Source organism: Hemicordylus capensis, chromosome 5 (genome assembly GCF_027244095.1).
Source record: "Hemicordylus capensis ecotype Gifberg chromosome 5, rHemCap1.1.pri, whole genome shotgun sequence".
Classification (NCBI taxonomy): domain Eukaryota; kingdom Metazoa; phylum Chordata; class Lepidosauria; order Squamata; family Cordylidae; genus Hemicordylus; species Hemicordylus capensis.
The window spans coordinates 74,920,821-74,947,219 of record NC_069661.1 but is presented as its reverse complement, the minus strand read 5'-3'; the positions used below and the strand labels follow the sequence as shown (position 1 = coordinate 74,947,219).

The window sequence follows — 26,399 nt, the reverse complement described above, 5'->3', positions numbered from 1 at the left end:
CTTTCAGCATCTTCCTATATCACTGCTACCCAATATAGGTGTTTCCGAATCCCATAGTCTGGGAAACATACCAGCGAGGATTCGAACCAGCAACCTCATGCTTGCTAAGCAAGTAACTTCCCCACTGTGCCATAAGACTTAAATCCTAAGGATACTTATCAGGAAGTAAATCCCAGTGAATTTCTGACTAGACATGTTTAGGATCATGTGGTAAATCTGGCAATGTTTTGTATCCCAGCTTTTGGAAAAAGTGAGGTTACATTCTTAACTGCATTGTATAGTATTTGTAATTGACATGGTTAGCATAACACTCTTTAGATAGCAAGCCGCACTTTAAAATGGGGATTATAACTCTGATAAAGAAGAACTGGGCCACATAAACAGAATGACAGTAAAATAATTCAGATTGTTCTTTCAAAGTGCTGTTTCAAATGATGTAAATACTTACGTGAATTGCATTGTAAAGTCTATAAGCAAAATAGGACGCTTTGTCTCTCACACAGAGAACTGGGGGAGGGAATCAGACAATGATATTAAAATCTTCAAAAAAAACAAACCAGTTACAGTCATACATAAATACTCATCATTTGGATCACTGATAATTTTATATCTATTTCTAAAAGAGTTGGAAATGTTATTATCTATATGGAAGCATAACTGGAGCACCTGTAAGCAAGAAGGCGGTACTGGTGGATTTGGGGTAACCTGCAGATTCTTTAGTTTCACAAAAATCTGGAGGGGAAAATATCTAAGGGCCCCAAATCTCCCTGAAATGCCCCAATGTAACTCAATGGAGCAGAATGTTTGTAGATTCAGAAGGCACTTAACTGACAACCAGGTGGGTGGAGCTAAAGGAACTCAGTGGCAAAGGGAGGTAGGGAGGCCTGAACTAAAAGAATGGGCAGTTTATCTGCTTGAAGAATACTCCTTCAGGATATTCACAACAAGATATTCACCCCATGCCCTGCCCGCCCACCATTCAGCAACAGGCTTGAGTAACACATGCATGCATACCAGGGATATACTGCAACATTTTGTGTGGGTTCATACTTTCATGTTTCTATTATCCAATTTCTTTCTACTCTTTGTGGTCTTATGATAGATGATGGTGAATGAGATAGAATTAAAACAAAATGGATTCTGATGACTGCTGATGTCTCAAGTTTCATATTTTTTAGTGCAAAGTAAAATGATCATGTTTCCCTACTAGGATTCAAAATGTTTTGTTTTCTAGCTTTCTAATGAGGTTATCAACACAATTTCCCCCTACTGTTAGCAGTTCCAAAAGCTGCTGATAATGAATTGGTTTTCTGCCCTTTTTCTCATTATATAGAATTGAAAGGAGTTCCTCTGAAGTCAACATGACTGATTCCTAGAACTGAAGTATATGTCTAGGTCTGAGACCTGACGAGCATTATTCAACACAGAATCTGAAATACAGATACTTAAAAGTCTTTTCAAGTTTGAAAAACTATTGGTTGATATCCAGACTAGTAATGTGCTCTTGCGACAGTGCCAAGGTCCAGGCTACTGCTGTGTTGTTGTGTGAATGGGGTAAGTGGCAGCTTTTGACTATCTTCTCTTGCCTCTGAAGCTCACTGTGTGTTAAGAAAATATGTTCCTGATGGTTGTATAACCCTCAGTGACATATTTTCATGATGTGTAGTGGGCTTCAGAGATAACGGGAGATTGCCAAAAATTGTCCCTCTTCTTGCTTGCAGAATGACTTAGTGATGATAGTCTGGTTGTCAGCCATTATCACTAATGAAGAAGAGAGCTAGGTGGTGTAGGATATTAGCAGCAACAGCAGCAATAAAATGGAGTGCAATTAACTGTTCATTCAAAGTGAATAGCAATTTCCCCCAGATAAATTGGCAAAACAATATGAGGCTGAAAAGCTTATTGTATTGCTATTTTAGATGAACAAACTGCTTTTCCTGAACTGCATTTCAAATTTTTTGGTAGATGTGGTAATATATAACAAGTATTCAAAAGGTGTAGAATCCCTTCATAGAATGAAAATCCAAAGGGAAAACGGTACAAATACGTTGCTTTTAAATCACTTGTTGTATATAATAGTATGATTAATATATTGCAGTTATAAAGATTGTTACCTATTGCTTCCAATAGTTCTTGAAAGTATCCATCGTAACATTCATTAACGACATCTACTATATCTTGTCCAGATAGATTCTGAAATTCCTGAAAAACTAAAGAACATTTATATATTTTTAATATATTTGTGACTGTTGAGCAGGCTATTGCTATTTTGAAGGTTTAAGAATAAAAGTTAAAGTATGCGTTGACACTGTGTTTAGTGATTGAAAAAATATTGGTGCTGTGATAAAAGAATCATATGCTTTAACCATTCCCACTGATCAAACCAATTAAAAAATATTTACATATTACCAATTCTTAGATGTATACTTCCAGTCATGCTCGTATTCTACAACATAAGTAATAGCCACTCTAGCTATTATCACTAGAAAAGTGATTTGGTCAAAGTAACAATTTACTAAACTATTGGTTCTGTCCCATTTTCTGGCTATTTTAAATTATTTTAGTGTTGTTTCGCTCATGAGCGTTTGTCACACAGCAGGATTTACCACGAGTTTACTGTGAGGCTTTACTATGAGTTCAAAGTGGCCCCCAAAATCTGACACAAAAAATGGAATTTTTTTAAACCGCCGGATATAAATCAGGCTACACTCTAATGGGCAATGAAAAACCGGAATGGTGTGAACTGCTCCCCGATCACAGGGACTTCAGGGTAAATCTGGCTGATCTGTGAATGTGCAACCTCCATTCTGGAGGAGATGTAATATTTATTTATTTATTTATTTGAAGTATTTATACCCCACCCCTCCAGTGCACTACTGCTCGGGGTGGCTCACAACATAATAAAAAGATACAATGTATAATAAGACTAAGTTAAACAAGTTAAAAGACCAAACTGAAACCACATTTAAAATAACCATTTTTTTAAAAAAAAGTTTCTAATTAAAAGTTATTATAAAAGCTAAGAACTGAGAACCATAAAACCTAAAAACCCTACCAGATATAAACAGAGATGGAACATTTAAAAGCCTCTTTAAAAATATGTGTTTTCAATTGTTTTTTAAAAACACTATTGATTGACGTCCAGATGCAAGCTAAAAGCTCTGTGTGAAAAACACCATGGTGACCTTGCTATATGGATATCAGTTCAGTGCAGTAAAATGTATGTACACTTGTATATATGTATGGCACATGTTACATGTCCATGTGGTATTGAGATTTCTCCCATCTGCAAGAGGAGTATATGAAGAAGGTGTAGAGCAGTTGGGTTAAATATGAGCTGACTTTATACTGCAAATTAATTACTTGACATTTAGCTAATTTAGCCCTCTTGGCTTCTGCTGTTTGCCCAAGTTGTTCTGCATCTTTATTTTTATTTTTATTTATTATTTATTAAAACATTTTTATACTGCCCAAAACTTACATCTCTGGGCGGTTTACAACAGAATAAAAACCTCTTTAGTTGAGTCCTGTATTGTTTCCTTCTCATTACAAGTTCATATAGTTAGCAATATGATCTAGGAGTGATGAAGATAATTACCCATCCATAACTGCTGGTAGCTTCTGTTGCACAGAATCATTTGCAGCATGTTTTTGTGTTCCCCAGTTTTTTGCTGGCATGCTTCCCATAGGACCTAGACCATTAGAAGAAGAACAATGTGCAAAAGTTCACTACATCAAAACACTTTTCAAAAGGATCTAAACAGCTGATATGTAACGATACCATAGCATCCTGAGCAGCCATAGCAGGATCGGCATAGCCTTCTTGCCTGGTTCCCTGGAAAAAAGTTAACACAAGTAACTTGTAACAATTTACTTTCACTTTTTAACATCCTTGTATCACATTCTTTGCCCTGGAAGCCCATCTCCTGAATCTTAACTGGTGTGGCAGCTAGTTTTAGCTACTCAGTTGAGGAAAAGGTGCTTTGCACATTCTCAGAGGCATTCCTTAGTACTGCTCTACATCTTTCAAGCTTGCATCCTCATAGCTCACAACATATACATTAACCTAACATGTAGATACACTTGTATTCTTCTAAGATAGTTAACTGACAAATCACTCTTCTATGCTGTTTTTCAGCTCCTTTGTACACACATGCACTCAACAGCATGTCTGATTGTACCTAATTCCCTACCTCATCTCCATTTAAAGACAAACAATTAAGGAGAGAAGAAAGCTAAGGAACATACCAAAGATTGTGTGACATTACATGGTTCATGTGTAACCATGTAGTGATTGCATGCATTTCACATGTAATACCAAATCATGGCATGACAGTACATGAGCAGGCCTTAGACTTGTGTGTCCGCCCTCCAACCTCTCCCTGACTTCAGTTATTCCAGGCCATGGCGTGGCATTGCATCTTAATAAGCAAACTATGACTGCCTTCAGACTTTGAGGTTTGCCTGTGGGGTGTGAGAACATGGACTTTGAAGTTTCCTTGCGGTGTGTGTGGGGTGGGTGTGTGTGTCCCCTACAACTCTTATTCTGAGGTAGATTCCTTCTGAACATGCAGGTTCTACATAGTTCTCATTATTAATATCCAGCGATGGACCTTTCCTCCTCCTCCATGCATTTTTATACTCTACTTTTAAAGCCAAGTAACCTGCTGACTATCACCATGCCCTATGATGAAGCATTCTCTAAATTAAGAATTCTACTGTTTTTCCTGAATCCATTTTTAAATCAGTTTCATTGGCTGATTTTGACAGAGAGGCGCTTCACATGATCTGTGTGAAGCGCCAGATGGGGTTTGGTGGGAAGATCGGGCATAGCTCACTCTCCTTGCAGATGATCAAAAGCCTAGCCCGCCCACACAACTACCAGCTCCATCACGGAGCAAGTGGAGTCTGTGGGGATCAGGGGCCACCTGGCCCCTGGAAGTCCCAAGATACCCTGTGCGAGTATGTGGGACATTCTGGGGGGACCCCCAACACCGGGAGGCTGCTTGTAGCCTTCTGGTTGGGGTCTACTCATGTGTTGCCACGCGCTGCGGTGGCACACATGATAAAAAAAAAACCAAGGTTAACAAGCACTCTTTCAGTTAACCTCATTTAAGGGGAGGAGGAATTAGGGGGAAAGCCGCCTTGGAACCACCAGGCTCACCCATGAGCCTGGTGGTTCTGACGATCACTAGAAAGTGGGTTAGGGTCCCTTAGCCTGCTTTCTAGTGATTGTGGGAATAGGCTCAGAGATAAACTTTTCTATCTTGCCACCATGCATGATTTTAGAAATCTGTCAGATCTTTCCTCTATTGTCTGATTTTGTTTTTTAAAAAATTAATACTTCAGCTTTTCCTTGGAGTAACACCTTGATCATCTTGGTTATCATATGGGTGTATTTCAGAATGAGACAACGAAGAACTTTACATGTTTAAACCCAACAATACATTTAATCAAGGTAATTAAAAAAAAATAAATCACCACTTTGGGGATAGGAAATAGATGAATGAGGATACTAGAATGAGGATAATATGAATGAGGCTACTAGACCAATTAGCGCAAAGCCCAGTGTCCAGCTGCAGAACCAAGGCAAAATGTGGGTGCATGGAGCCTCATTTCTAAAGCCAGCATGATATACAAGACTGTACAAAGTCATTGCAGCTTCTGTGGTGTGGAAGTTAAGATGGGCAGCTTAATTTGGAATTTCCATGCTTTTTTGAGCATGAGTGAAAAAGTAAAACCATCTTAACTCTCATCTTAAACTGGAGGGTTTTTAAAAAAAAATCATTGAATGATAGACTGACTATGGCTATGAACCAGAAAGTTGCAGACAGGATGGATGGCATTGCTTGTGGACTGCATTATGGATGCTTTCCTGAAAGTTTCTTTGAAAACAAATATGGAACTTGTGAAAGAATACCTGAACATTAATATATTATTTTGAAAGAAGGTGAGAGCTCAGCTCAGTTTCAGCTGCTGAAGTGAAAACTTAGTAGAATTACCAATCAAACATTGGCTGAAGTTCTTGTATATTCAAAAACAATCCTTTCCTTTCCCCCTTCCAAAATTAGTTTAAAAAAAAAAAAATCCCTGGCCAGTTTAAAAACCAAAGCATTGAACAACATAATAAATATGTCTGCCTTTCTATTGCCTTTTAATTCTAAAACAATACTGTTATACAATACCTGAGCAAGGTTCATAAGTGTATCTCTAAAGTGGCCAGAGGTCTCAGAAGAAATGTCTTGAAGAAGGTCACTGTCATATTCTAGAAAGAAAACACTTTTAAAAAACCTTTACTGAGTTACATTGCCATGAAATGAGCAACAGGATAAAGGTATTGACACCAAAATATGTCAACTCGATGTTTCCTAACATGCTACAGAAATCCTCTACTAGCTAGATCATCAGTTTTCATCTGTGTTCCAAAGAACCCAAGAATTTTGCAGTGAGAAAATTGCTGCTTACAGAAGCTCCCTGTTCTCAGATTCATATTTCTGAAATGGTACTAAGGCAGGACTGATTGAAGACACACAATTCTGGCTTTCCAAAAAAATATGCATAAACTCTGTCCATAACAGGTTTTCTACTTATGAGTGTTTTCCAGATTACACGCTGCAACAGATTTGCACTGTGTCCGCTAAGTGCCCCTCCTTATTGCCTGTGTTGCGACATCACGGTTGCTGTGCTGTCAGCAGTGTGCCATTCATATTTCTGATCCCTTGTTTTGGATTTTATTTATGCCTCGTAGCCCTATAATGTTGTAAATGTGTTGCAGGAAAGTAGCTGTATTTTTCCATTGTAGGAGGCTTGCCCTGTAGTTTATGTGTTACAATGTGATGTGGTGTGGATGGTTCAAATCGCAGTGCAACCGTTTGTTGATTTTTACAGCCCCTTTCTGTCCTGTGCACAAGAAATATATATAATGTTTCTGCCCAGGTTTTTGCGCAAAGGTGCAATCCAATTCTCATCTGCTTTCAGCTGTTGATTTTGATCACATTTGCTTTTGTTTTTTCCAGACTTATTTTTCGGACACATTCATGTTTCCTCCTCCTCCTTTTTTGTGCTGTGGATTGGCTGGATTATTCGGCAGATGGAGGATCTGTTAATATGTAAGGGCATATATATATATATATATATATATATATATATATATATATATATATATATTCGCCCCATTTCATTTCCCGGTGCAAGCAGAACAGAAGAAGCTGCGCTTCCCCTATGAACTAAATCATTTACTTCTGTGCAATCCTATTTGTTTACTACAAGGCAATGGAGCAGTCCAGGGCAGGGAAAGAGAACGGTCACTTACTTAAGAGGAATCCCATTGAACAGAATCATTTACTTCTGTGGAATCCCATTTGTTTACTGCAAGGCAAGACAGCCCCCCCGCCCCCTTTGTTTACTGCAAGGAAGCCCAGTGAACTGAATCATTTACCAGCAAACCTGCAAACTGTTCTGAATGGCATGTGGTGTGGAAGGCTAATTCCTCAGTCCAAAGATTTATTGATATGTAAAGCCCCTTTCTGTATATGGATATTAAAATAATTTTTTCTTGGGTTCTTGCACAAAAGGCAATCAAGGAATTGGAATTTGTGCCATGGTGCTCCCCCTAGTTGCGGCTTTGTGCAATACCACCTAGAGACATTTTTAAAAAAACCACCTTATCACGTCACTCTCCTCTGTGACCCCGTTGGCCTGAAATAGACGGAAAGGAGGGGGCAGTGAATGTGATTCAGGTAGAATATGGACACCCCCAGCCCAGAAAGCCCATTGCACTGGTGGGCAATTCGAACAGCCACAATCCTGTCATGATGCATTGAAAAATGCATCGAGAAACACTGTACTCGTGGTTTCAAGCCACTGCCTCATACCTTTGCACTTTGCAATACTTTAACTGGCGCAAAGCTCATAGTCTGGAAAACGCTATGAGCATATGCATGAATATAAATAAAAAGATGAATTGTCTATTAAAAAATTCTGAATAAGCAGCTTACTTGGTGACCTTGGACCAGTCACTTGCTGATTTCCAGGACATCATTAGGAAGGTGGAGCAGCAGCTGCAACATCACAGTAAGAGTTGCTGCAAGCTCAGTCATATGATTGTTGAGCTGCAGAGCATATATGCAGGGGAAAGGGGAGTGATTTTCTTAGCTCTCCCCTGACTCCAAAAGTGCTCTTTGGTTTGAGGAATATCTCCTTGAGGGCTTTGCAACCCTCAGGAACATATTCATGGAAGCCCAATAGCACTTTTGGAGGAGGGGGAGAGCAGCAAAAATCACTCCTCCTTTACCTGCATGCATACCTTCAGTTGCATTTGGAGCAGTTCATCAAGCCTTCAGTTGAGTTTGGAGCAGTTCTTGCTGTGAGAGTGCATCTCCTTTTCCACCCCACTAATGCTCTGCTGGATGTTACCCACTGCCTTGCAGCCTAACCCATCTCACAGGATTATTATGAGGATAAAATGAGGAGCTGTGGAAGCAAAAGCATCTACTCCACCCTGAGCTCCTTGAAGAAAGGATGGGATATGTTTGTCTTGTTTTATGTGTTATTATTGGATTTTTAAAAACTATTGCGCTGTGGTCTGCCCAGAGAACAATTTGTTATGGGCCAGTTAACAAAATGTTGTTGTTATTGTTATTTTATTATTTCTATGTGCATGTAATAAAATGTTTGCCAGATTACTCAGTTCAGAGACACATTTAAGACATATCTATGCTATAGACTTGAAATAGTTTAATAATCATCTTCTACTCATGGAATCCTGGGCACTGTAATTCTGGGGGAAAGAAGTAGAGTTCTCTAACAGAGAACACCCTCATCAAATTATAATTCCAAGGATTCTTTGGGTGAAGCCATGACAAAGTGGTCTATGTAATATAAATATGCCGCTAATTTTAGCCTGCTCTATAGATGCTACTACATGCTTGGCAAGATTTTTTTTTTTTAAAAAAATTACGCAATAGATAGGCTTCTTTCATCTGGAAGATATCTCCGTTTGTTCTTGAAGCTAATATATCGATTAGACAGTTCTCCTCTGTGCCAGCTCCCTACATTGGGAAAGAAAAAGATTGGTAGTATCAACAATGTTTTTGAACATAATGCATTTATTTACAATAAATACAGCATCTTGTTTTCTGTAAAATAGTTGCTTAGTAGTATCTGTTCAAGTTGAAGTTTCCTAGGAAGCAGTGATTTTGTCTCATTTGTTTCAGGATAGCATGTGGCCTTGCAGCAAAGCATGAACGGTCTTACACTTTTGCACAAGAGTGCAAATACTTTGAAGAATTCACTCACACTCTAGAAGTGTTATTTAAACCGTAAACGTGTGGTTGATGGTCAGGTGATGTGTCTGAGGTCTAAATAATGCTTCTGGAGCATGAGCGGGTTCCTTGGAGTATCTGTGCTGCCTGCAGCAGTGTGGCGGGGATTAGCACCACCCATGATAAGCTGCTCTGGATGTCATAAGAACATAAGAACAGCCCTGCTGGATGAAGCCAAAAGCCCATCTAGTCCAGCATCCTATTTCACACAGTGGCCCACCAGATGCCTCTGAGAAACGCACAGGTAAGAGGTGAGAGCATGCCCTCTCTCCTGCTATTGTTCCCCTGCAACTAGTGTCAGCCACTATGGCTGAATTCAGATGTAACAAGAAGCCGGAGTTCTCTTCACCTCCGGTTTCTTCCCTCCAATTTCGGTAGCCATACTTCCATAACAGGAAGCTGGAGTTCTCTTCACCTCCGGTTTCTTCCCTCTGGTTTCGGTAGCCATACTTCCAAATGCGGGCAACTGGAGTTTACAGTGGAAAGGGACCCACAGTTTCCCTCCCCAAACTCCACTCTGAACCTTTGGTTCATAGTGGAGTTTTGCCACCATAAACACTATTTCTGCGGCACCAGTGTTACATCCAAACTCTGGCACCACAGTTTCACCCTCATAGAACTGGAGTTGAGGGAGGAAGGTCATCCCTCACTCCAGCTGCAATTAGCTGCTTCCTTCATTTAAGGAGGAAGCCCTGGCTGCCAGGTCCCCCTCCTCTCTACAGTCAGCGTGACTGCAGAGAAGCAGCTCTCAATTTTGTCTGACTGTGGACAGGTGAGTGGGGTGTGTGTGCAGAACCCTGTGTCCATTGGACCTGCGGTTCGGCATTACATCCAAAGGCAGTGAATATTTTACATTTAAGCATATAATTAGTACCTTTGGAGAAATAAGATGGAAAGTGAAACATTCTCTATCACAGTGAAGTGTGCTATTAATAGCATCTCTGGGAAGCAGTAAAGAACTGTTATGTATATGGGTATCTTAGCATGCTACCATCAAAACTGCAGTCCTATGCATACTGCAGCTGTATACACCCAAGAGAAAAAGCTACACATTGACACGTTTAATTTCATGTATAATTTGACCCACAGTATTTCTTGTATTTGGAAAAGTCATTTACAAAGGTTGCAAATCAGTTAAATGTCATAGCATTATTGTACCAGGCATGTTGTAGTCACAGTGGCAAAGTGAGATTGTTTGATAAGTACCTTCATAGCATGCCAGAGCTCATGGGCATCGTAGGATGCAAATGGATACATCAGGCCAACCATAACATCCTTGAAGTGATGTGAGAGAACCTCTTTCAGATCCATAATCATATCCTTGGGAAAAGAAATGTAGCATTATGGCTCTAGTGACCATGTACTGTACAAAGAAATTGGGATCTTTGCAAGCAAATGCATTCTTACTGGCTTTATCAGTGCAAATTCACTTGGCTGATGTAAGAGGAAGTATATAAGAGGAAATAATCACAGTCACTCTTATCTATAGCAGGAGTTCTGAAGCTTTGTCACATTCAGTATAACCCACAAACACTTAGGGAAAAATGTTTCCTGACAGTCCTAACTTGAACACTGCCTCCCATTTTTGCTGCCCTTTTTGCAGGTGCTGTGCAAAACAAACACCACACCCCCACAAAATGTGTTGAAAGTTAATTTGCTGGTTTTATTCAGGTCTCCACTTTACCCTCAACTTAAGTGCAAATGATAAAAAGAAGAATCCAACCCCCATGGGACCAGAACATGCTATAAAAACTCTACAGTAAGGTTTCCCATAGGAAAGATCACAAACCTCTTGCATAGGCAAGTGAACAAACGTTAGTGTATTCTTGCTGAATCAAACTTTAAACAGAGTTGATGAGCTGGAAATAAAACTGATAGGAGATATGAAAAAATTCAAACTGGAAAGTGTCAATGTGAACAAAAAAGTTCAATTTGCAAAAACCAAAACAAAATCTTTTTTTATTTTTTATTTTTGAGGTTGTGATTTGTTAAGTTTCAAATAGGGTGGGCCAAGAGCTGGAGTCTAAAACCCCTGCATCTAGAAAAATCTGACTTTCATAATCAAATGTTTCATATAATTAAGTGCCTTTTGCGTTTCACAAAATCCAAATATGATATTTGAAAATGAGATATTGGCCAACTTTGAATTTGTGTGTTGTTTCTCTTACTCTAAATACCTAGGCCCTGATCCAAAGATCCTCATGTGCAGGTGTGGGTGCTGATGCCCACCAAATAGATGTTCACCTTGTCAGTGGTTATCACATATTGCCCCCCCCCACCAAGGTGGTTGGTGCTATTACCATCAAGCTGGCCATCCTGATCTTCTGTAAGAGAATGCATACATGCACATGATCCACGATAGATCACTATATATATGGCTCCTGGTACTGGATGTGGGATTTATTTTAACATTTTCAAAATACATTCATGTATGGTACTCAGCAGGTGGATCCTCATAAAGCCTATTTCTATACATGAATCATCCTTACTGGATTAGACCTTATGTCTTTCTCTCAATGAGCCAGCATTTATCTTGCTTTGATCACCAATGCCATGTCTGGATTTTGATTGACTGAATCAAAACACAAAGGGATTTGTCCTCCGGTAAAACTTGGCTTTAAGTGCTTCTCTGTGAATTGTGTATGATTACTTTCATTACCAAGGGATCAAGCAATAAAGGGGAAATATAAACTATAAATGAAATATAGTACAGTTAATGCAAAAGCTGCTCTCAGAAGGCAAATAATTAAAGGTAACCACAGGCCTTGTGAATATAATTAACATAGCAGACAGAGTAGCAATGAGAAAAGAGACATACAAATTAAAAATGAATTTATGATGAAGAAACAATATGTAATCTTTGCTGAATGCACATTAGATACATTTGACAGCCGCTAAATCACACGTGGAATAGAAATTAATTCATTAAGACATTTGCTGCTGACAGCATGCCTGTAGGAAAACTGATTAATAATACAAATGGAGACTAATTAAAAATTACCCCCTGCAATTGGAATGAGGGTAAACGGAGGAGAGCTGTGAAAAATAAGACAAGACAACTCTGAGTTGTCATTATTAGCATTTTCTAATTATCTTGGCTATGAGAAATCAGTTTACAGTGACATCTAGTTTTGTGAGTTTGTCTTAGATGATATTTTAATGGAGATATGTACATTAACTTGCATCTGCTTTGGGGTGTGTGTGTGTGTGTGTGTGTGTGTGTGTGTGCATGTAATCATTTTGTAGTTTGAAATACATCCTATTGCCAAAAACCCAAATTATTTACGATTGGTTTTTCCCACTTTAAAACTAAAAGTAGCAATAGTATGTGGCCTTATTGTCCTTTCCCAGTGACTTGTGTAAAGAATAGATCAGATGGAATAAAAATAAAATTGCATTCAAGTTCAAAATATGCACTACAAAACATATTGAATATGATCTTTAATGTAATTGAGCTGGCATGTTGATATTTGTTTTGGATTGTTAAATCCAAATGGATTGTTAGATCCATTTACATCACAGAGATGTACAGTGCAATCCAATACCATATTTATTTAGGAGCCAGTCTCACTGTATTCAATGAACCTTGCTCCCAGGTAAGTAAGTCTGCATAGGACTGCTGTGTATGCCAGTTTACTGGCAACAATTCCATTTTACAAGTTCAGTAGATTGTAACCAAATATCACAACTGTAATTCTAGCTTGTCTCTGTTCAGCCTTGTCATTCTAGTGCATCTCTCAGCTAAAGGTAAAGTGTGCCGTCGCATTGGTGTTGACTCCTGGCGACCACAGAGCCCTGTGGTTGTCTTTGGTAGAATGTAGGAGGGGTTTACCATTGCCATCTCTCATGCAGTATGAGATGCTCCCAGCTTGCTCAACCTAAAATCATGCCTGTCTTAAACTGGTGTTGGCCCTGACCTCTTTATGTGTAAGTGTCTTCTATGGTCCCATAGAGATCTAGACAGGACAGGGCAACAATCCTGACCCTTGAATGCAGCTATCCAGTGCACAGAGGTCCTATAGGATGCTTTCTGCTTTCATGTAAAGCAAAGCAGCACAATTTTGGCCCTGCAGCTGTTGTTGGACTACAAGTCCCATCATCCTTGGCAATGGTGGCCAATAGACAGGAATGATAGTAGCAGTTGAGATCCAACAACAACTAGGGGCCCAAAGTTGTGCAGCCCTGATGTAAAGGTTATGATGCCATTCTAAAGATGGCTTGAGATGCATAATCATTTCCTCAGCTTAACCCACTCAATCGCTGATGCTCTAACAATGCTCTGAGGGCCAATTAACAGTTTATACAGTGGGTATGGGTATGTCCGCTGTTTGCTGAAAAGAACCCGGTTGTAACACTGGCGTTTCTGTAGCAAATATGATTGCTAAGATGACACTGACTTAGCTGAGAAGATGTTAAGCGAGGAGGATTTCCTTTGCTCCTGAACAGAACACTTGCTCAAATAAACCACCTTTGCTGGCCAGTTGTCCGCCACCAACCCCAGCCCTCAAACAGTTACAATGGCTCGGTTCAGATACAATGGAAAAGGAAGGTTTCCTGCTATGAGAACATGCCTCTGCAGCCTTGTCAGCAACTTCTCCCCTTTGGTGCTCGACATCAGGAGAGGGATGGCAGCATCCTATGGCACATGGCAAGAATTTCAAGACTGAGGGGGAATGTACCAGCATTTGTACATTTATGTGCAGCCAACCAGTCAGACAATAATACTGTATTAGTGATTGCAGAAAATAATACTGAAGACTGAAGAGTAATAATACAGAAGACTGAAGAGTACAGACAAGGGCAAAATTATCATAACATACCCTGCCATACATGTTCCTATAAGCATCAGCAATCATGAGTCTCTGTGCATTGCAGCGCTGTGTTAGAATATCAATCAACAGATCTTTATCACAATCTTCAAGGGAAAGAAAATATAATTAATTATTAGATTACAGAGCAATTACTTGTTTATGTTCTCGATGTTATTGTCACCAACCAATCATTACTGTACTTTATTCCATTCTGATAGTTGCCATTTCCTGCAGAACAATATGACTATTCCATTGGCATTTACAAACATTAGTAATATTTAGAGCAGTTAGGTGCCTTTGACTTACCGATGTTCTCCTGACAAATAGTCAGCATTATCAGATGCATTGCCATATCTCTCAAGGGCAATGGACACGAACACATCAAGAGAATGGATAATGGCTTTAGCTGAAGAAGAGCTAGTCACCATGTAAAGATTTATATCTGCCCCTTGTTTGTTGTGTTTATACATCTTGCAGATACTGATTACATCTTTATTTTAATATTACCGATTTCCAATTTTTATGGCTATTTGCAATTGGATTACTGATTGAAATTGCATATAAATGTGTGCAAAGGGATTGTGCAATAAATATAGGAGTGTTTATTTCTTAACTTCTCTGTTTTCTTCACTCTAACTTCTGAATAATGCCCCAAGCTTTAGCAATCTACTTTTTAACAAAAAAGAAAATAGATATAGCTATAGATTTAGAAAAGAAGCTATATGGTTCATAGCTCAAGACTGGTAATTAGAACTGCTTTCTAAAGTTGTAGTTACTGAATACACTAATGTTCTGAAGAACTCTGAGGTTCTTCAGAAGCTTATCAAAGATTTCTTTAAAGGAGATTTTTAATGGCTAACAAGCTTTTCAGGGCAACAGCTTGTCCTCCACAACTAGGCATATAACAACCTGCTGCTGCTCCTCCTCCTATGAATATTTATATACCACTTATCAGCATGATTGATTGATTGATTAAGTGCCATCAAGTCAGTGTCGACTCTTAGCGACCACAGAGATAGATAGTGATGTGCTGTGAACCTTGTTCAGACATTATGGTGAAAATGGTTATACAGCTGCTGTTACTTGTATACAGCTGACTGAACACCTGACTGAGATGCTCTCCTGACTGAGGAGAGCTGGTCTTGTGGTAGCAAGCATGATTTGTCCCCTTAGATAAGCATGGTCCACCGTGGTTGCATATGAATGGGGGACTAGAAGTGTGAGCATTCATTCATATTCCCTTCAGGGGATGGAGCTGCTCTGGGAAGAGCAGAAGGTTTCAAGTTCCCTCCCTGGCATCTCCAAGATAGGGCTGAGAGAGATTCCTGCCTGCAATCTTGGAGAAGCCACTGCCAGTCTGTGAAGACAATACTGAGCTAGATAGACCAATGGTCTGACTCAGTATATGGCAGCTTCCTATGTTCCTGTGTTCCACATGATTACAACTAATTGTCTGAAGAATCCTTTCTGCATTTGCCCTAAAGTCCTTCAAGTGAAAGTGCTACCTTTTAAATTCAAGTACAGCAATCATGCAATCAGCAAATAACTTTTGTCTGCTCTTTACCACACATGAGGTCCCTTATGTAGGTTCAAGGCTGCCATTAAAACCATAGATGTCTTACTATTGAGAGGCTTTTTTCAGTCCCGTTTCTGGTCTGTCTCTGCTCTGATGCTTTGAAGCAAATTCCTCCTTTATTATTCCTTCCTCCACAGACATTAAGCTGTTCCAGAAGCAATTTCTGGGGTTTAACAGGAAACAATACTGAAGCAATTAGCTTTTATTGGCAATTCTGTTCCTGTGTTAGGGCAGAGCATGCTGGGATAGTATCCAAGAACTTAACAACTGAGGGAGAAGTGTTGAATTGGGGATGGGGAAGAATTCTAGTATTCACCAGTGTATTGACAGCTGATCATTTGTATAACCCTAATTGTGTTCATACCTTATAAAGTGAGCTTGTGTGCACTGCAGTTCAGCACATTTTCATGAGTGTCTGAATATGGCTAGAATCAGCCTGCTAATTGGGCAAAGAGGCACCTTTTAGGGTCCTAAGAAACTGCCATATACTGAGTCAGACAATTGGTCTACCTAGCTCAGTATTGTCTACACAGACTGGCAATGGCTTCTCCAAGGTTGTAGACAGGAATCTCTCTGAGCCCTATCTTGGAGAAGCCAGAGAAGGAGCTTGATACCTTCTGCTCTTCCTAGAGTGGCTTCATCCCATGAGGGGAATATCTTACAGTGCTCACATGTGGTCTCCCATTCAAATGCAACCATGGTAGACCCTGCTTAGCCAGGGGGACAAGCCATGCTTGCTACCACAAGATTAGCTCTTGATGTGTGTTAGATTGTGAGCCTCTTTGGGAAAGGGAATCATCTATATATTTTATTCTCTAAGATGTACTCGTGGCTAATCCCATGTGTGGCAGCTTTCGCAAAAGTTTGGAGAGCTGCTGGATAGCCACGGGGTGGGTGGGAAAGAAGAAAATGGTGGCAGTGGTGGCGGCCAGCTGAAGAAAATACTAGTGGGAGGTTGGCCATGACTGGGCAACAGGTGGCGGCTGGTCAGCCATGACTGGGTGGTGGGTGGGCTGTCGCGACTGGGCAGCAGGCAGGTGGGCAGCCATGACTGGGCAGCGGGCCAACTGTTGACTGGCTAGTGAGCAGCCAGAAAACGGTGGCGGTGGCACGGCGGGCAGCACAAAAGAAGATTATGGGGGTGATGGGCAGGTAAGAAGAAGAAGAATGTGGCTGTGGGCAGGAAGAAGACGGTGGGCAGGCAAAAAAACAGGGGTGGGGGGAGAAAGTGTAGCCTTGTGTGCCTTGTGTCATGTGCAAGGGGCATGGCCTGGGCTACCAAGAGCCCAAACAAGCTCTCAGCTTTTCATTTCAGGCAGGGTCGGCTGCCTAAAAGGACGTTTCCCCCTTCATTTCAGGCAGGGTCGGCTCTTCATTTCAGGCAGGGTTTGTTTTCTCTTCATTTCAGGTAGGGTCGGCTGCCTAATAGGACGTTTTCCTCTCACTCTCTGGAGGGAGAGAAAGGGAAAAACATTCTATGGGGCAGTCAGAACTGCCTGAAATAATTGGCAGATAGTTCGCCTGGGCTCTTGGTGGCCCGGGTGTGGGAGGGGGGAGTTTGCTCTGGGCTCCTATGGAACCTGAGCCACAGGGCGTGGCTCTCTCGGCTGCCTTTACCCATTGGCGGCCTGGGTTCTTTGAACCCTTTCACCCAATGGTCCCTCCACCCCGGCTGGCTTCATGTTACAGGCCTCTAGAAAGCAGCCTTCTTCACCCCTCAGGCTGGATAGCAGATTGCATTCTGGTATGACAACTCCCATGATGAAGCATGTTATTGGAGCCAAAGGTTCACCTTTGCCCCTGCAGGCAATAGGAGGAGGCTGGGCCTTGTGGAGCAGAGAGCAGCCAGACACGTGAAGGGATGGCCCATTCTGCAAAAGTTTCTTCCTAGAGTTGAGCAGCCTAACTGTTTGCCATCTTCTTCCACCCAACCTCTAGCAAAGAAGGAAGGAGAATGCAAAAATACCTTGAAGAATGGGGAAAGGAGTTATGTTAGTTGTCTAAAGTGCATGATAATGCTTTGAAAGCTCATTGCAATATATGCAACATAGACTCTTTAGTTTTGCAAGATGGAGTGTCTGAGGTGAAACAGCATGTAGCTCGAGAAGATCACATTTGCAGCATTCGATTGAGGGGCCAAAATCAAGCCATACCCAAGTTTCTAATTAATTAAAGTTCATCAGAAGCCAATAAGGTATCTCTTTTTATCATCTCATTGTTTTACCAGTTAAATGAAAGTGAAAGAAATTTGAGGGGCTCTCTCTGGTGACAAATCTACCCCCAGTTTATATGAAAAATGTGAAGAACACCAATATTTCTTCTGTGCTGCTAATATGTGTATGTGGATGGTTGGATGGTTGCATCAAGCTTCCTTGTTTTATTTATTAACTTTTGTGTCTCGCTTTTCTAGCAAGCTGGAACATAGGAAGCTGTCTTAAAATGAGTCAGACCCTTGGTCCATCTTGCTCAGTATTGTCTATGCAGACTGGCAACAGCTTCTCCAAGATTGCAGGCAGGTGTTAGCCTCATCTTGGAGACACCAGTGAGGGAACTTGGGACCTTCTGCATGCAAGTGCTCTTCCCAGAGCAGCCGAACCCCTAAGGGGAATATCTTATAGCGCTCACATGTAGCCTCCCATTCAAATGCAGGTGGACCCTGCTTAGCAAAGGGGACAATGCTTGGTTGCTACCACAAGACCAGCTCTCCTCCCAAGCTATTCAAACCAGCTTACAATGTCAACATTGTACAAATATGGAGTAACCAAAAATACTGCAAGGAGTAACCAAGAAAAAACTCATGGAAAAGAAGAGATGCACTTTAAGGGTTAAAACAACTTTAATTTAACGTGCTATCTGTTTTAAATGGGTTGAGATTGTACTGTTATCATCTATGTTGTTTTCTTATAATGCTATTTTTCAAAATTGCTATTGCTTATTATGGAATAGCAGTCAAAGTTACTCATGAAAAGCACCACTGAAATTACTGAGAGTTTACTATCTTAAGGCTCATAAATTTCAGTGGAACTCAGTTATGGCTAAGTTGGTCTGAATGCTACCCATGAATTCTTAGAAAAGCAGTATATAAACATATTAGATAAATTTAATACATTAATACATTACACTACTAATAAATTATTGTTCATGTTCTGACAGACACACATAATGTCATTTTATTAAGGTCTTACAGTGAAGCTATTCTCGCATGCTGCCTAACCAAGGCCTGGGACGCCCAGTCTGGGTTAGAATGCATGTGAGAACCTCCACGATTGGGCCCTATCCCTGTGGGGCTGCACCACCTAGTTTGGCTTTTAAAACTGGCTGTTAGCCGAGGTTAAGGGAGCAAGCACTCCCTTAACCTCGGTTACCTGCTCATATGTAAGCATGATCTGCTTCGGTCCTGGCTACACACAGAAATGAGCATCTAGAGTGTCCATAGAATGCCCATTTCTCAGGGGAATTCCCCAATGCATTGTGTGTGTTGCATGGAGCATTGTGGGAGACCAGGACACATCATCCTCTGGAGTTTCATGCTGCATCAAACAGTGCTTCTTTTCTGTTCTCCCCCAGCAAGAGAACAAGAATAGCTTCAAAATGTTAACTAACATACAAACCTATTCCTTGTAGAGCTCCCCCTATCACCTGGGCATCCATAACAGGATCAAAATTTGGAGCTGGGAAGATTGTCCCCTGAATCTGTTGAGAAAAAAAGAATGTTTAAATCTGGGGAAATTCATAGGAGGAATCTGAATATCAAATTGATTTTAATCGAATCTGGTGCATTCAGTTTGGACCCGAATCTAGGCAATGGACCACAGGTGTGATTTGTTCTGTCTCCAAAACACCCAAATCAGCTAGATTAGGGTACATATCAATTTGTACCCAAATTGATTTGCACATCCCAACTAGCTAGTGCAACATTTGCACAAGTGCTTTGTTAGATTGGATGTCCAATAGGAACTCCATGCAGGGTATGTTTGTAGTGTATATGGGGTGTGTGTGTGTGTGTGTGTGTGTGTGTGTGTAGTGTTCACCTTGTTGATCTCCTAAACTGTGGGGTGGTGGGGTTTTTTTTGCACATTCCTGGTAGCAGCTGATATGAAGATGCTCCACTCTCAGCCCCAAGAATTCCAGGACTTGGATTTGGTCTAAGGGCCAAACTTCATATTTAGAAAAATAATGTACACTTTTTTAGCCTACTTTGCTTAAGGAAAGTAAGCTTATGAGGAGAGTGTGTGTGTGTGTGTGTGTTCGTGTGTCCCTGTGTCCCCATCAACTTTACAATGCCTGTACCAATATGAATTTGAATCAAATTTGGTACAGATGTAGTGAGTGACACAGGGATACCTCAATGATGTAGCTTATGATGATGTCATCCACCCCAGTTCAGGATGGCAGACACATTAATATTTGAGGTACAAGTGGGATAACTTGTAGACCGTCTAACTCAGGGATCCTCAACATTGGGCCCCCAGATGTTCTTGGACTTCAACTCCCATAATCCCCAGCCAAAGGCCACTGGGCCTGGGGATTATGGGAGTTGAAGTCCAAGAACATCTGGGGGCCCAATGTTGAGGATCCCTGGTCTAACTGATTTGAACCAAATTTGGTACATTTGTAGGGAAAGATAGGGACACTTCAAAGGCATCACGTCATCCACCCCAATTCAAGATGGCAGACCCATGAACATTGAGGCAAAAGTGGGCTAAACTGTGAACTGCCTAACCAGTTTTGTCAAATTTAGTCCAGTTGTAGGGATAGTGAAAGTTGGCAGATTATTTATTTATTTAGCACATTTTTATACTGCCCAAAATGCAAATTCTCTGGGTGGTTTACAACAAAGCAATAAAAACAATCAATAAAAGGATTAAAACATTTCAACAATTTTACCAGAACAATTTTTTCCTTTATGTTCCCAACAGCAGTATAATATCTGCTATGATGTGGCTGCTCTAATGCCGGTCGCAGGTATTGGCTTTTGCATGGTTCTACAAATGTCCAGTTTTCCCAACAAAAATTAGGAGAGGATCAGTGTCTTGCTTCTGTTTTTGTCAGAAAAGTGGCTATTAGGATGTTCATGCATCATTAGCAGCCATCACAGGGCAGAAGTGTTTGGCGCTTGGGCAGCTGTACCCAGGCCGAATATCAAGTGGGGAGCAACTCTGTACTTTTGTTGTAATGCAGCAGTAGTCAGTGTTTTTGGCAAGCATGGTATGGGTGAGTCCAGTGTCTTAGTCCCTTTCTAGAGCACACTATAGCATGTATGTAGCTCAGCTCTACGTATCTCATGATCTTTGCCATTTGCAGAACTGCTTTGCTAAATTCAACAGAATTACAAATGTTACTTCAGGGGAATGTCTCTTTAAAAGCCTAGTATTGTATACTGCAAATATCTCAAAACAAATTATAGAATAAAGCATGTGTAAAATAATTTAAAATACAACATCCTCATATTGTACAATACCATAAAGTATTGATTCTGGTTTCAGTCTCAGAAGACATTTGTGCTAGTTGACCCTGTGATACACACTCCTCAGTATAACTGTAATTGATTTTTTTCTACATGTATTGTTATGTTCATAATTTCACAAAGATACAATAGAAAGGTACTGTTCCATGCAAAAGGTCTCTGTTGCTCTCTTTGTTGCTTATAGCCAGAATGTGGTTTAAATTACATGGGCAAGGTTGAAAAATGAATATTCTGCTTGACATCTGATAGAAACACCTATCTTTAAAACTATCGCCTATACTCTGGCCATACATCTTGAACTAGATTTTCAGATTACAATGTTTATAATTATTTCACAAACCTCTGGAAATGCAGCACACACTAAATTATGATGCATCTGTTTTCTCTGATTTTGGGCAACATAGGAAAAGAGCTTAGCAAATTCAGAGTTCTTTGGGTGGTTTATTCTGGTTACTTGTTAATACCCTTCTCACTTGTATATATTCCATCCTTCATGAAACAAAGATCTCAAGGTCAACAGTAGTCAGTGTTAAGGTGAATAAATATATTGGCAGTATGTATAGATTTGAAAGAATGAATAATCTTTAGATGTGACTATCAATCACTGCATACAGACCTTGTTCAACATCTGCAAGATAGCCAGGTTTACTTCTTAATTTGCCACCACAGTAATGTACCATTGGCATTTCTGGACAACTGTTTTATTACACTATAAATTGACAGGTGTTACTCAGCTGTTGCAGTATATCCAGATGTTTTCTTCCAGCTAGGAAAAATAGAAATGCACCAATACTAGTAGTAGGTAACTACTTGATAGGGACCATAGCTCAGTAGTAGCGGACATGGTTTGCATGTGAAAAGTCCCAGGTTCAGTCCTTGGCATCTCCAGTTGGAGGCGCACTATCTCCCAGACCTTAGGGACGCAGTCTGGTCCTCCAAGGTCTGGGGGACCTCCAAATGACTGGGGTCGGGGGCCTCCGGCAGCAACCCCCTGCAGAGGCGTATCTAGGAAACATAGCACCTAGGGCAAGCACTGAAATTGCGCCTCCTGTCCAAACATCTGACATCCATCTTTCAGAGAACTTTACCATAATATCAGCTCAAAAATACAAGTCAAGCTCGTTAATCTTTAAATCTTTCAAAAACTATTTAGCAGTGGACGTAGCCAGACCAAAAAATGCAGGAAAACTACAAATTTCAGTATGCTGGGGCTCATGAAATACCCAAATACTAATTTGGGTATACTAATACTAATTCTCTACTATGCATTGTAGCATCACTATTACATAAGTTTTAAAATAAATGGAGAATTTGACTTTTCCCAGATACTAGGGTCTTGCAGAGGCCATTTGAGTATGTGTGGTGGCCATTTTGTTTTCGGTGGCCATTTAAATTTTTTTCCATTAAAAAAAATGGTGCCCCCCTTCAAGTGGCGCCCAGGGCACGTGCCCTGCCTGCCCTACCCTAGATACGTCCCTGACCCCCCTGCCAAACTTCTGCTGTTTTGTTTTTGGTTTTTATTCTTATGGCCGAGGGGCGACTGTGCGGTGTGCAGGGGGGAGCGGAGCATTCCCTCTCCCTTATTCCCCCTCCCCGATGGCAGAGAGACCAGACCAATGCTGGTCTTGTCCATTCGGGCCAGCGTCTTTAACAAACTGTGAGGTGTGCCTGCACAGTTTAGAGATCATTGCAAGTCCATGATGACAAGGAAGCTGGGTTTTTGCACAATGTGTTCCAGGTATGATAGTTTGGTCGTGGTCATTTGTGCCTCGATTGAAAATTCTGGATTGATTTGTTCTATGATCCATTTGTTTGTTTTCCTGGCTGTACATGGTGTCCTCAAAAGTCTTCTCCAGCACGAAAGTTCAAAAGCGTGTTAACACTTTTTCTATCTTGCTTCTTCAAAGTCCAGCTTTTGCATCCATAGAGTGTCATGGGAAAAACCATTGTCTGTACGATTCTAATCTTTGTAGGTATAGACATGTTTATGACATGTTATTCAGATCTGAGAAGTCATGTCAGAAAGGTTAATGGGGCTGTAGCCCAGGAAACATTATGGCTTTAATCCAGAGAACTAACTAAAATGTAGTCATGACTAATTTAGGATTTAAGCATAGTTAGCTAGGGCTTGTAAAGTTACAATCAAAACCTTGCAAACAAGGAAAAGCAGTGGAGTATTGCTGCTGTTGGTATTTGATTATCATGGTGCTAATGTTAATTATATACTAATGACTAACTTATATACTCATATGAATACCTTGATTGTCATTCAAAAGCCACCATGAAAGTTTTGAACATTATTTCCAAATAGAACAACTTGATGATTGTTTTGATGGGATCAGTTATGAACACCCTTCAGTTGTCAGCAGTCAAATACTAATTACAATTGCTTATTATCTAAATGCTCCCAGATACAAAAATACCACGGCATGCCTACTATCAGGTACTGTCAAATATGTTATAGTAATAGTTTTCAGACTGCATTTCAAGGTTTGGTGTCTGTGGAATTTTGAGGGATTCTGAAGTGAGAAGATTAGTAATGGCTCGCTTCCAGTTCTGCAACTGGTCTGGGAGAGACTGCTTAAAGCAATAGAGTGCAGCAAGGTGGGGCAGGTTTCACCCCTTTCTCTGCTGCTCCTTATAATGTAAAGCAGGGCTACTCAACTGTGGCCCTCCAACTGTTTTTGGACTACAGCTCCCAGCTTAAAAAGTTTTTTAATTGTTTTGTATTGTATTATGTGTGTGTATACACACACACACACACACACACAGTGTGTGTATGTGTGTGTGTGTGTGTGTGTTTTGGTGTGTTGTGATTTCATGTGCTATGTGTTTTTACTTGATGTTTTAATGTTGTGTTGTGAGCCGCCCAGAGAACGATTTGTTATGGGACGGCTAACAAGTAAAGTGTACTACTACTACTACTGTTATTAGCATGTGGTTTTTAAAATAAATATATATGCCAACCTCCAGCAGTGTGCCCAGAGCAAGGAGGGCATTCCATATAAGGGATGCCACAGCAAAGAGTAGACCCACTTTATATGTGAACAGGACAGATGTGTGAACAGCTGCTCCATCGCATCTAGTTTGGCCCTGAGATACTGCTTGGTTAAGCAATGTTGTTCAGCAGTTCACCAGATGGCTTTCAAACCTTGTTTTTAGGGTCAGTTAGTATTGCCAGTGCATCTGTTTGGAAGGAAGGAAATGGAAACTCAATAGCCTAAAATCAACATTCGGTTTGTATATCAGTAACCTCTCTAAAAAGAAGTAGAAAAGAGTTAACTCAAGAATATGTATTGTTTCCCCTTTTGATATGTCCCTAGTTCATGATCAGTTTTAAATTAAATTTATTCTTCCAAAGCTGCACTTTTAAAATCCTGATACTACAAGTGCAAATCTTTTGCAAGGAAAAAAACCCGCAAACGGTCAGGAGAAATAAGACTTTAAATGCCCTCCAGTGAATGAAATATCTTGCCAGACTTTGAAATACTTAGGTAACACCTCCCCATCAATCAGAGTGAATTATTAGAAGAGGCTTTGTATTGGTGCCATCATTGGATTCCAGCAGGTTTGACACAGTATCATATCACAATAACTCCTTTTATAGATTAGTCTAAAATATTTTTCAGAATAGGAGAGCACATCATAAATCAAAGTGAGTAAGAACCTGCAGAGTCTATCGCATTTCTCCTCAAAACAGAAAACATGTGCTTGCAATGGCTGTTAGAAAGATCAAGAAATACTGTGGATGATTGGCTACAAAGCTACCCTAAATAAAGTCTATGAAAGGTGAAGAAATAAGAAAAATTATGGATAATCAGCTTCCTGCTCGCGTACATGCTGAACTGAAAGTTAGTTACAGTACAGTCTGTATCACAGTTAGCTTAAATCAATATGGTACTAATTATCTATTTTCCCCACTACTGTTGCAGGCTACCATCCAAAAGAAATATGAAAGAGTGTAGAGAATAAAAGAATAGTCACTGTGAGGTATTGATTGCAGGACAGAAAAGTATAGTAGGAGTGGGCCAATTCCATGCTTGACCCCTCTTGGGGTAGAAATAAAGGTTGTCCCACACAATGGTCTGTTGAAGAATGCAACACTAATTATCTCTTAACTATTGCACCCATTTTCTTTCACTCACTGCCTTCACAAATGTCTTACTTTCTCTCTTCCCCAATTACCGCAAATTCTAGGGCAGCATCATATCTGCAGAGGTGCTAAGAAGGGCTAGCTTTTTAAACCCAGGGTTCAAACCAGAGATCAAAGCTAATTCTCATACTCGATCAAGCAAAAAAAGATTAACATTTAGCACAGTAAGCAGCCATGCAGATATAATGGTACATCATAGTTTATACTAACCAAGTAAATATGTACGGGAGAAGGGGCATGGGAGTTCGGCTTCTAACCATGGTTAAAAGACTGATAATATTACATAGGAACATAGGAACATTAATTTAAATCGGATTTTTTTTAATTTAAATCAGATTTTTAAAAATAAAATGTTTTTTGAGGGGGGGGAAATCAATCTAAAGATAGTTTTCTATAGTTTTCTATTTAAGATACATTATAGTCCAAAGGTATTCATCATGAAATAAGGATTAGTTTTTAATTATGTAGAATGAGGTTGTATATATACAATATTTAATTTTTTTGGTAAATGAATTACATTAATCCATTCACAATGTCATGCTCTTCCAGAGGTTTCTGTTAGATTGTTTTGGGCAATTTTTCTATCTAGAAGAGGACCCAAAATGAAGCCTTCATCTGGTTGTAAATATTAAGATTATACCAGCAAGAATGAGTCTTTATGTAAAGAACCATGATTTAAATCTATTCTTACTGACTAGTGATTTAGCTCATGATTTAAATTGATTTGATTTAAATCAAATCCACCCTGACTGAGTCAGACAATAGGTCCATTTAGCTCAGTATTGTCTACACAAGCTGGGAGCGGCTTCTCCAAGGTTGCAGGCAGGAATCTCTCTCAGCCCTATATTGGAGATGCCAGAGAGGGAACTTGGAACCTAGATGCTCTTCCCAGAGCAGCTCCATCCCCAAAGGAGATAGTGCTCACATGTAGTCTCCCATTCATATGCAATCAGGGTGGAACCTGCTTAGCTAAGAGGACAAGTCATGTTTGCTACTACGAGACCAACTCTCCTCATGTAATTTACATGCGTTACATGTACACCAGACCACTAAAAATATGAGAAAAGCC

The 26,399-nt window shown here is 40.2% G+C and overlaps 1 protein-coding gene across 4 annotated transcripts in view; it reads right to left on the bottom strand.

Moving 5' to 3' along the window:
• Positions 1–26,399, bottom strand: part of ANXA10 (annexin A10) — a 42,266-nt gene that overhangs the window by 9,184 nt on the left and 6,683 nt on the right. Inside the window, exons 2-10 of one of the 4 annotated variants that reach the window (XM_053257013.1) lie at positions 19,322–19,403; positions 14,144–14,238; positions 10,530–10,643; positions 8,960–9,050; positions 6,186–6,265; positions 3,782–3,835; positions 3,599–3,692; positions 2,115–2,210; positions 449–507 (exon numbers count right to left, since the gene is read on the bottom strand). In XM_053257013.1, the coding sequence (XP_053112988.1) occupies positions 449–507; positions 2,115–2,210; positions 3,599–3,692; positions 3,782–3,835; positions 6,186–6,265; positions 8,960–9,050; positions 10,530–10,643; positions 14,144–14,238; positions 19,322–19,403 (765 nt within the window). Of the gene's footprint in view, positions 1–448; positions 508–2,114; positions 2,211–3,598; positions 3,693–3,781; positions 3,836–6,185; positions 6,266–8,959; positions 9,051–10,529; positions 10,644–14,143; positions 14,239–14,440; positions 14,540–15,756; positions 15,873–19,321; positions 19,404–26,399 lie in introns of those variants that run through there. The other 3 variants (XM_053257015.1, XM_053257014.1, XM_053257016.1) reach the window with 3 other exon arrangements.